Source organism: Malaclemys terrapin, chromosome 1 (assembly GCF_027887155.1).
Source record: "Malaclemys terrapin pileata isolate rMalTer1 chromosome 1, rMalTer1.hap1, whole genome shotgun sequence".
In the NCBI taxonomy this organism is placed as follows: Eukaryota; Metazoa; Chordata; order Testudines; family Emydidae; genus Malaclemys; species Malaclemys terrapin.
Window position 1 is genome coordinate 21,185,858 of NC_071505.1, and position 11,372 is coordinate 21,197,229.

The following is an 11,372-nucleotide window of genomic DNA, read 5'->3' on the forward strand; positions in this document are numbered from 1 at the left end:
CAGATCAGATGAGGAGCCAGCAGGGAACTGGAATAGGCTGGGCAAGGAAACTGGGGGCAAAGAGCTTAGAGGGTTGGGCTGGGAACCAGGAATGGCTAGGCAAGGAGATTTGGACTGTAAGGGGAGGGAACTAGGACAGGGACTAGAGATGGGGGCACTAGGACTTGCTGGACAAGGAGGCTAGGACTGGGATGAGGAGCTAGTGATGGGGGAAAAAACAGGACTGGGACAGGGATAGGTTGGAGAGAATGGGTTAAACTTATGGGGGGTGAGCAGAAGAGTCTACACCTACTAGAACATGCTCTCCTCTCCACCCCTGAGCCAGAAATGGAATCCGACATTTCCTCTGCTGTTAGCAAATAGCTGTGAAACCCACTGGCAAAGTGTTCCATCCCCCTCCAGTGTTGGTGCACACACTGTATGAGAACCCTCCCACACTAACTGCAGCCCGATCTGTCAGCTGAATGGCAGCTGATAGGTTTCTAAAAAGAAGCCCTATCTCTGATAAGTAAATAGCAGGGTCCCCCCAGTAATCTGTACTGGGACCAGTGCTCTTCAACATATTCAAAAATTATCTGGAAAAAGGGGTTAACAGTGAGGTGGCAAAATTTGCAGATGATTCAAAGTTACTCAAGATAGTTAAGTCCAAAGCTGACTGACGGCGACGAGCTACAAAGGGATCTCACTAACCTGGGTGAATGGGCAACAAAATGGCAGATGAACTTCAGTGTTGATAAGTGCACATTAATGCACATTGGAAAACATAATCCCATCTGTATATACAAAATGATTGGGTGTAAATTAGCTGTTACTACTCAAAAAAGAAATCTTAGAGTCATCATGGATAGTTCTCTGAAAACATCTGCTCAATGTGCAGTGGCAGTAAAAAACAATCAGAATATTAAGAACCATTAGGAATGGGATAGATAATAAGACTGAAAATATCCTAATGCCACTATATAAATCTATGGTATGGCCACACTTTGAATACTGCATGCAGCTCTGGTCACCCCATGTCAAAATAGATATATTAGAATTGGAAAAGGTACACAGAAGGGCAGCAGACATGATTAGGGCTTCCACATGAGGAGAGATTAAAAAGACTGGGACAGTTTATCTTAGAAAAGAGATGACTAGAAGGGGATATGATAGAGGTCTATAAAATCATGAACGGTGTGGAGAAAGTGAATAGGGAAGTATTATTTATTATTATTTATTCCTTCGTATAACACACGAACCAAGGGTCATCCAATGAAATTAATAGGCAGCTGGTTTTAAACAAACATAAGGAAGTACTTCACATAACACACAGTCAACCTGTGGAACTTGTTGCCAGGGGATGTTGTGAAGGCCAAAAGTATAACTGGGTACAAAAAAGAATTAGATACGTTCCTGGAGGTTAGATCCGTCAATGGCTATTTGCCAAGATGGTCAGGGACGCAACCCCATGTTCTTCTGACTGCCAGAAGCTATGACTAGACAACTGGGGATGGATCACTTGATAATCGGTCTGTTCTTCTCATTCCCTCTGAATCATCTGACACAGGCCACTGTTGGAAGACAGGATAGTGGGCTAGACGGAACATGGGTCTGACCCAATATGGCCATTTCTATGTTTTCTTTGGTTTGTCTACACAGGGAAATTATTCTGGAATAAGTTAGGGTATGATTTTTTAAAGCACTCTAACTATTCTGGAATAATTTCCATGTGGAGACACTTATTCTAGAGTAATAGTGCCTTTTTCTGGTTAATCATTATCCAGAAAGAAGCCCTCTTGGTCTGAAATAAAAGTGTCCACATGGGCAACTATTCCAGAACAGTTTATTCCGCAATAGCTATTCCGATCAATTTCCCCATGTAGCCATTTCTTCTTGGATGTGTGGAGATGGTTACAGTATGGGACTTGACAGCATCATATCCACAAAAGAGAAAGTGGAGAAAATCCACAGGAAAATGGAAGCTATTTTGGGGAAAAAAGAGATTTCAACACAGTGAAGTAATAAGAGAAAGCATTGTCAGCAAAAAAAAAGAAAAATTAGTCTAAGATAATTAATAGTAGTTTTAACTATTACATTATTTCATAAAAAAATAATATACATTTCATAGCAGCTTTCTTCCAAGGATCTTGTACAATACTTTGTAAATTTTAATGATTTTATTAGTCCTCACAAATATCCCTATCGGGTAGAGAACTTTTATTATGCCCATTTTACAACTGGGAAAACGAAGTCACAGTGTGATCAAGGGCAATATTGTAGCTTCCCGTATGTGGTTGCTCAGAGAACAGGCAAGTGAGGCCCCTATGCTATATGCCATACCTAAAGCAGATTGCCACTCTACATGCAGAGCAAGCTCTGTGGGCTGCTACTTCCTCTTCCTCAAACAGATGAGTAGCGTGTGAGCAGAGCCTTGGTTCTGCACTTCAACCCTGTGCTATCCAGAGTAGCTGAACAGTGAAGGGAGAGGAGGAATTTGTGATTGTTACTCTCAGGGCATGTCTACACTGCAATTAGACACCCGTGGCTGGCCCGTACCAGCTGACTTGGGCTCACAGAGCTTGAGCTGTGGGGATGTTTAATAGCGGTGTAGATATTTAGGTTCAGGCTGCAGCCTAAGCTCTGGGACCCGCCCACCTTCCAGGGTCCCAGAGCCTGGGCTCCAGCCAAAGCCTGAACATCTGCATTGCAATTAAACATCCCATTAGGCCAAGGCCCAAGGCAGCTGGCATGGACCACTGTAGACATACCCTAAGTCATAGTTCCTTCCCTAGGCTGATCTGAGGGTGGCACAACTGCATATTGCCTTTTATTCAGGGCAAGACAAAGGGTGAAATCCTTGCTCTGTTGCAGTCAATGACATAACTCCCATCAGGGCCAGCTCTAGGTTTTTTGCTGCCCCAAGCAAAAAATTTTTTGGCTGCCCCCCACCCCAGCCCTGGGCTCTTACCCTCTCCCCCACCCCCCACAACTGCACCCTCCTGCCACCCTAGCCCTGGGTCACTGGTAACTCACTCCCAGGGCAGGTCATTCAGCAGGAATTTTGGATGTGCACAGAACACAGACAGGACTGGTTCCCATATGGTTACAGAACTGCAGTAAAGTGGAACAATTTTCAGCTTGTGGGACTGGAGGATATCTGGATGCATATTATAAGACTGTCCTACATAAATGAGAAAAAGTTGAGGTGCCTTTATTATTCTATTGTTCCATTCTTTGTTTCTATGGGGAATGCACTATCACGGTCTTCCTTTTAAACAAATAAAACTAAAACTTAAAAAAAATAAAAAAATAAGCAATGGCTGTTGAAAATAGCAATTCCAGTCCTAATAACCACTGGGAAGCATTTCTTGCTCAATTTATTCTACTTTTTCTACAGCAAGTTACAGTGGATCAGTATATTTGATTTGGGGGAAATGAAGTAACAGCTGCCCAAATTGAGCTTGAGAACTCCTGAATGTTGAGGGTGTTCAAATCTGGAAGGCAGGTGCTAGATTCCCTTTCTGAATATTAGCTATATCTGGAAAGGAAAAGTCAATTTCTGCTTCCATGGCTCAGAAGTGGAAATCCTCCTAAGTTCCTGGTACTGTATCTAAAGCTGCCCAGATCCAGAGCCTCCCCTTCCTTACTTTTCATTTTAAATTCTAGTGGGATCCACATACCTCCCTTGTTAGGCTTCAGATAGAGAGGTGCATCGTCCATTTAGTCCCCCCAATTCCTTCTTTGGGGGAGAGCCCAGGGCTGGGGCGGCAGGGAGTGCGGGTGAGGGCCAGAGCTGGGGCGGCAGGAGGTGCGGGGGGGGGGGGAGGAGAGCCCAGGACTGGGGCAGCAGGAGGTGTGGGTGGGGGGAGAGCCTAGGGCTGGGGGAACAGGGGAGTGCAGGTGGGGGCCAGAGCTGGGGTGGCACGGGGTGTCGGCGGGGGAGAGCCCAGGGCTGGTGCGGCAGGAGGTGCGGGTGCGGACCAGAGCTGGGGCAGCAGGGGGTGTGGGAGGGGATGCACAGGGCTGGGGCAGGAGGCGTGGGGGGGGGAAGAGTCCAGGGCTGGGGCAATACAGGGGTGCGGGGGGAGCCCAGGGCGCGGGGGTGGGGGGCGGCAAAAAACTTAGAGCTGGCTCTATTCCTACCATTCACAGCAAGCTGCAGATTTCAGTTCCATACTCCTTTCCCACACCCTTTCCTGTTGCTAGTGGCCAAGGGAATGCTGGGAAATGTAGTTCTTTCCGTGCTTCAGGGCTGGCTCTATAGGCAGCGAGCCAACCAAGGAACTACAGCTCCCAGGGCCCCCTGTTGGTTCTCAGCTCCCATGCTGGATTCTTGCGCCCCTTGCAAATCTGCCGCCCCAAGCAACTACTTGCTTTGCTGGTGCCTAGAGCCAGCCCTGACTCCCATTGATTTTTGTGGAGTCAGAATTGCACCCAAAGTCTCAATCTTACCCTCAGTGATTTTTTCCAAAGTCATACAGCAAATCATTGGTTGTTTAGGGAATAGAACCCAGAAATCCATACTCCAGTCTTGTACTCTTACAAGTTAGAGTTACCATATTTAAAAAATAAAAAAGAGGACACTCCATGGGGCCCTGGCCACGCCCCTTTCCCACCCCGTCCCTGCCCCAACTCCACCCCTTCCCCGCCTCAAGTCTGCCCCTTCCCCAAAGCCCCCGCCCTAACTCTGCCCCCTCCCCTGAGCGCCCTGCATTCCCCCTCCTCCCTCCGAGCCACGCGGAAAGGGCTGCCCGAGCACTACCGGCTTCACGGTTTGCTGGGCAGCCCCCAGACCCTGCGCCCCTGGCCGGCGCTTCCCCAGCGCAGCTGGAGCCCAGAGGGGAAGCGCCCAGCTGGGGGCACAGGATCTGGAGGCTGCCCGGCAAACTGTGAAGCCGGTAGCGCTTGGGCTTCGGGCAGCCCCTATGCCTCCGGACCCTGCGCGCCCGGCCGGGTACTTCCCCTCACGGGCTCTGGCGGCTGCAGTGCTCCCTGAACTCCTGGGCTCTGTAAGCGCCGAGCTGCCCGAGCGCTACCGGCTTCGGGCAGCCCCCGTGCCTCTGGACCCTGCGTCCCTGGAGTATTTTTCCTGGACATGTTCGGCTTTTTGGAAATTCCCCCAGACGGGGGTTTGATTACCAAAAAGCTGGACTTGTCCGGGAAAAAGGGGTAACCCTATTACAAGTACAACAAACATCTCCAGGTATTATAATCGAAAAATATTAAACACACTCCAGACACACTTTCTTACCTGTCATTTAGCTGTAACAAATGTAAGAAATCTAAAACATGCATGTATATTACTGGAGAGTTTGGGAGACCGTGCAGCTGGTAAGGTGACATATATCAGCATAAACAGTTTTTGTACTTGGTGTTCATTTTCATTAAAATGTAATATAATTTGTGCACAATTGACTGTTGCTCTTGTTTTCAATGCTAGTGATTCACTTTGATGGCCTGCTCCAAGTAGCAAACCTATTTATTATGGGAAATGAGAAGTGCAACCAATATCTCAAAGGAAAGATTACTGTGAACGAGTCAGAAATCTGCGCTGGGGCTGAGGGCATTGGCACTGGACCATGTGAGGTAAAATAGTATGGCTATAAATAGAGTGCAAGCATCTACAAACATCTGCTCAGGGGTTGTTTTTTACTTTACCAGTAATACTTTCCTAGTGTTTGCCTAATTATTCTCTCTGCATTTAATTTGTAAGTGGAAAGAAAACATGGATGCTATTTCCTTTCAATGCACATTGCAAACAAAGGTCTCTTTCTGGAAGACTCTTTTCTGCCACCCTGACTTGCATTGGATAATAGCTTATTCTTAGTTCCTCTGAAATCAATGGGACTATGACCCCAATCCAACAAAGCCCTTGAGCACATGCAAAGTTTACTCAGCATGGTTAAATCACATACTTTGGTGGACTGGGGTCTGTTTGTGGAGTAAGTACTATTCAGTGTGAATAAGGTGGCAACATCAGGCAGTCTGTGAGCAGCGGTAGCAGTTTATCTGAATTGCCAGTAGGATTGCAATCAGTTTAGCTGCTTAACCAAGTGAGGAGTTGCCCAAGAAATTAACAAAATAGGCCACATCATTGTGATGTAGAAAGAGAGAGCTATGAACAGAGTTCCAACATTCTCAGGGTAGATGTCTCACCATCTATGCAACGACTACTGGGATTTAGAGTGTTTGCAGCTTTATCAAATAGATTAGATTCAGAATTTGTGGCAGTTTTAGTTGTTATATACACTTCTGGGATATATTGGCATTCTTCCTCGATTGTGCTGGGGATCTTACCAGAGGAACAAAGACATAGCAGATGGTAGCTCTGTTTCCAGATAGAACAGTAGAGCTTTGTGAGATACGTTGGTATCCTTCAATTGCAGCCTGAGCCAAAGCTCGGTCAAGTCAGGGAGAGTCTTTTCACTGACTTCATTTGGGTTTGAATCAGTCACTTTGAGTGAGAATTGATTAGGATGTAGAGGAAAAGGTACAAAATCCTCAAATTGTAGTAATGTATCATTTTTGGACTGACAGTCTGCCAGCTGAGATGATGGGTGGAGAAGGCAACAGCCACTAGTATGAGTACACATTTGGTTTAGATGGATACAAGGAAGTTTTAAGTAGCTCACTATAAATAAAACAATGGACTTTTCCCTACCCAAGGACAGCACCAAGACTTGCGGGAGGCATGTCCTGTTTAGGTAGTGGCATGTTAATGTGACTCCTTAGTGGGATCATTTTGTTATAACAATGTATTTTCTTCAAAATTAAACATTTGGTTCATTATCAATTAGTTCTCGTGGGTGCTTAGATGTAAATGACACTCCTGCATAGATAGAAGTCCTCAGGAAATCCAGCTCTTCATTTTTCCTGTAAGAAGAAATGGAGCGAATCAATATTAATTATGATTATAACCAGTGGATGATTTCCCTCTTCCTGTGTTCCCCTTGGAGCCACCTCTATCAGTATGGAACAAACAGAAAAATAGAGCTATCAGATTAAGGAAAATTAAGTCAGAATGGCAGGTGAAACCCCAGTAGACAATATTTCACCAGCAGGTTTGGTGATGCTATAATAGTACAGGCATCGTCTGTGAATTAGCCTGCAATCAGCAAGAGCTAAGAAAACCAGCTGTTTTTTGAAGAGGTCAATCACTGTTCATTCTGAAGTGATCTGGAGAGGATACAAGGATAGTTATCTTTTATGTTTAAGGCAGTATTTCAAGATCTGATGCAAACACTTCTTAGTGCCCAGTCCTTACTCGCTGGCATCAGTGAATGAAGATTGCATGATTTTATAGTTCGTTAGCTAATCAAAACTTAAAGAATGTCAGTGCTAACTAAGGGCTTGTCTACACGGTGCATTAGTCAGCACCAGAGGGATATAAATTCTAGTTACACTAGTGTGTTGTGCACTGCGCTGTATGGACCCCGCAGAGGCACACTAAAAGTTCTCTAGCACATGTTAACATGTTACTATTTACAATGGGCTTACATTAGCATGCACTAGGGAACTTTTCTTATGTGCCAGCAGGGTCCACCTGGGCCAGTTAGTGTGTGCCATGCTAGTGCACGCATGTATGATGGGAATTTTGCATGTAGAGCTTGGATTGATGCATGTGTGTATCACCCATTAAAAATAATGAGTTATGCTTGTTCATTGAGGAGAGAGGAGGTACTCTCCTTTTTATAGCTGTGGCTAATTAATTTCTGAATCATTCTTGGTGATGGCCTTTGCCATCTGTGCAAACACATGAAGCTCTATGCACCCAGGGGCCTTGCTGCCCAACATGTGATAGAGGGATATCACTGCTGGCTCTCTCAGAACCCTTCTATCAATAGCCTGGCATTGCACCAGAGATTTTCCAACCATCTGTCCTGTTTGCCGACTGGCTTTTATGTACACTGTACATATTTTGCACTTGCCAGCTAGCTGAGGGAAGGAAGCAGTATTGTTGGTATGTAGAAGTTTGGAGGAATTACAATCAGAGGTGAAAAGGTATCTGGATGGAGCCTCTCTTGCGTGGCTCTTTGCATAGAGGCCTGACAAAACCTAGAGCCAACCCTGCTGTTTGTTGATATAGGTCCTGTTTGTGATGCTCTGTATAAATGAAGATATCATACTACTCCATGGATAGTCTTACTGAAGGTTCCTAGAGTAGGTTGCTACCCAATAACTCAAAGAAAACAAGTGGGAACTGTGTCTTTTACTGTTCACAAATTAATGTTCTTTATTTCTCTTTTCCTAGAGGGATTATGGTGGCCCCTTGGTCTGTGAACAAAACAGGATGAAAATAATAGTGGGTGTTATCGTTCCTGGCCGCGGATGTGCTATTCCAAATCGTCCTGGGATTTTTGTCAGAGTGGCATATTACTCCAAGTGGATACGCAAAATCTTGTTGACGTACAAATCTGAGTTATAGCTGAATATTTCACACAAAACCACCAATTCCATTCACATGAAGATTTCAGAGAGCGTGAAATTAATGTGTAATGTAAAGATCCATGATTTTTTAAAAAAACTACTTGATAGTCAAGTTTCTTGATCTTCTATTGATATTTATGGGTGTTTTCTGAAGATTTTGTCTATCAGTGTTGTTTTATAGATGTTGAAGTGAGCTACAGTATATGCAAGTATGGTGACATATCTCCTGAAGATACTTGAATGGGTAAACAAAATTGCAAAGATACTATTGCTGAATGCAGAAGTGTTTTGTGGAAATAGCTCATGTGGCCTCTTTAGGCTGCTTCTCCAGATCAGCTTGTCCATGAGAAACAAACAAAGCCTTTTTTTCTTTAACACCCCTTACTCTTGCTATGTACCATGTACTGCTCTCTGTTTGTGGCAAAAGTTCTATTGAGAGCTGTGTGCGTTGATCAAGAACAGCATATATGGACCTAATTCTCTTCCCCCATATGCAGAATTTAAATATGTTAAATGCTAAACTTAAAATATCTTTTTATTTGCTCATTTCATTGTGGGTCCAATTCTGCAAGCCCTCCATGAACAGAGCAATCATTGAAGTCAATGGGAGCTCCTTTTACATAGGATTTATAGGATCTGGCTCTGTACTTGCTGTCCTACAATATATCCTATGGATGAGGGATGAGACAGAGAAACAGGTCGATTAGCAAGTTATCAGTCTTTTTTGAATTGTTCCAGGGTACATCTACTTTGCAGCTGGAGGTGTAATTCACTGCTCAGGTAGATGTACACAAATCTATACGTGCTAGATTTGCTTGAGCTAGCAAGTTAAAAATAGTCGTGTAGCTGTTGGTGCTGGCAATGGCCTGGGCTAGCTTCCTGAGTACTTATCTAGAGTCACTGATGGGGCTGCAATCAGGCGGCTAAGCCCACGCAGCTGCCCAGGTTTCTGTGGCTACACAGCTACTTTTAGTGTGCTAGCTCAATCAGAGCTGGAAACTGCACCTCCAGCTGCAGTGTAGATGAACCCTCGGATTTAAAAAACACACCTAAAAGTGTATTTCGTGGGATCCCAGGAACGTATCCTGATTAGCTAATGACAGACCATTTTTACTGTTAAAATTAATTGCATTGTAATAGAGAGTTTGGGCCAGATTTCTCAGTAACTCAAGGGAATAACTCTGGATTTACAGCAGGATAAGAGTAGAATCTGACTATGAGCTGATAGAATCAACAGGAAAAAAAAAGAATATTGTTGTCATTAATGCATTTAAAACCAAATTGTGCCCTCAGGTATGCCTGAGGGCATTGCAAAAGGCATATGCTGTCGGGGGGGCGGAATGTCAGCCCTTCATATTTAACAAACAGAACCACTAAAAGAACCAATCTTTCAAATAGAATGGAACATACATCTTTTGATTTCAGTAACATTAAATATGTTTTATTTATAGGTGATATATTATCTTCAAGAAAAACCTAAACATTTGGTTAAACAATACATCTTTGGTAAAACTTCTTTGAAGCCAATAGAATTATTGCAGAGATAAATCTGGCCTGTTGTAAAGTATGCAACATGTCTCTAACGGTTTATGCTTGTGTTGCATGTCTACTTGCACACTTAGGGCCATAATTTTCCATACTAGAAATGGAGCAAGAGAGCAAACAGTCAACATCTATGAGGTTTCATTGTGCTCCTTTAGAATATGTATTGTGTAGCTGAAAGTACTAAACAATTAGCAAATGGCAATATTTTACGTTAGATGGCACTAATTACCATGTACCTGCTGGAAAAATGATACATTATATAATCCCATTGTACTTACTACTGTACGTTAAATTGTATAAGGAACTTCATTGTTACTTTATTCATGAACTACCATATGTAAATGCATATGTTTCAGATAGCAGACTGTAAAGTATGTACCATATCTAACTACATAGCCCCTAAACTGACATCACTGTGTAAAAGTAAAGAACATTTCACTATAATTACATGTAAGTGACACAGGGCAGAATCCTGCCTTGGTAAAAATAACCATGCAGGGGAGCTGCCTTGGGAGGCTGAGAAGGCATTGATTCCCCAAACTGTCCCTAATCAACAAAGCATTTTGACTTTAATGGGTTAGCTATATAGTTAAATGCTTTGCTGAATAGGGATGGATAAGTGCTTCGCTGAATAACACCCAAAACAGTCTACTGGCGCAAAGCAAGAGGTCATGCAGCAAGCAGATAAATAGGCATGTTCCTGTAAATCCTTCCTCATGTGAGTAGTCCCACTGACCAAAATGGGAGTACTCCCATGAGTAGGACTACTCATAAGGGCTTCCAGGTTCCGGCTCATCACTTGTATGCCTGGATGTGAGCTGGGTGTACCTCCCACTTTGTCTGCTAGTGAACAGGATTAGGCTTCATACACTCTCCCTAAGGCTCCTCTTGTTTTCCAGCCCAGCAGAGGGCAGGATTTAGCCTGTAGCACTTACAAGAAATTGTTGCCATTTATGTAAAGTGTATATTCGCGTTAAATATACACTGACTATATCTTAACGAAAAGGATTAACTTTTAAGGAGAGATGAGGAACTCCAAGTGAGTTTTTATTTTGTGCCATTGAGAAGAGCGTGGATAAAGTATACAATGACATATTTACTTTTCCTATTCTAAGACTTGTTATGTGCTCACTGTATTACATTTGCAGGCATTTTGTTATGTCTACCAACAAAATAAAATAAAATTAATTGGATCCTAAAGTATTTTAGTTATAATCGTCTGCTGTGCAGAGGACAATATGATTTTATATATATATATATGATAAATATACTGTTTTTTGTTAGACAATGTGTAAGGATTTTTACCTGTTTGTTCTGGGCAGCATCTCAGTAAAATGAGTTGTGCAGAGTCAATGCTCTAGAACTTAATGTGTTTGTAAGCACTTGCTTAGGGGTGCGCGCGCTCTCTCTCAGTATGGAGG

General features: G+C 43.6%; 1 protein-coding gene across 3 annotated transcripts in view; it reads left to right on the forward strand.

The window, feature by feature from the left end:
• The window catches only part of HGF (hepatocyte growth factor), a 79,131-nt gene extending 67,987 nt beyond the window's left edge, over nt 1–11,144 (forward strand). For all 3 annotated transcript variants that reach the window (XM_054017337.1, XM_054017328.1, XM_054017347.1), the window contains 2 exons: nt 5,420–5,565; nt 8,231–11,144. In XM_054017337.1, coding sequence (XP_053873312.1) covers nt 5,420–5,565; nt 8,231–8,404 — 320 coding nt within the window. In that variant the 3' untranslated portion in view covers nt 8,405–11,144. The remainder of the gene's footprint in view (nt 1–5,419; nt 5,566–8,230) is intronic.
• Nucleotides 11,145–11,372: the final 228 nt, after the last annotated feature.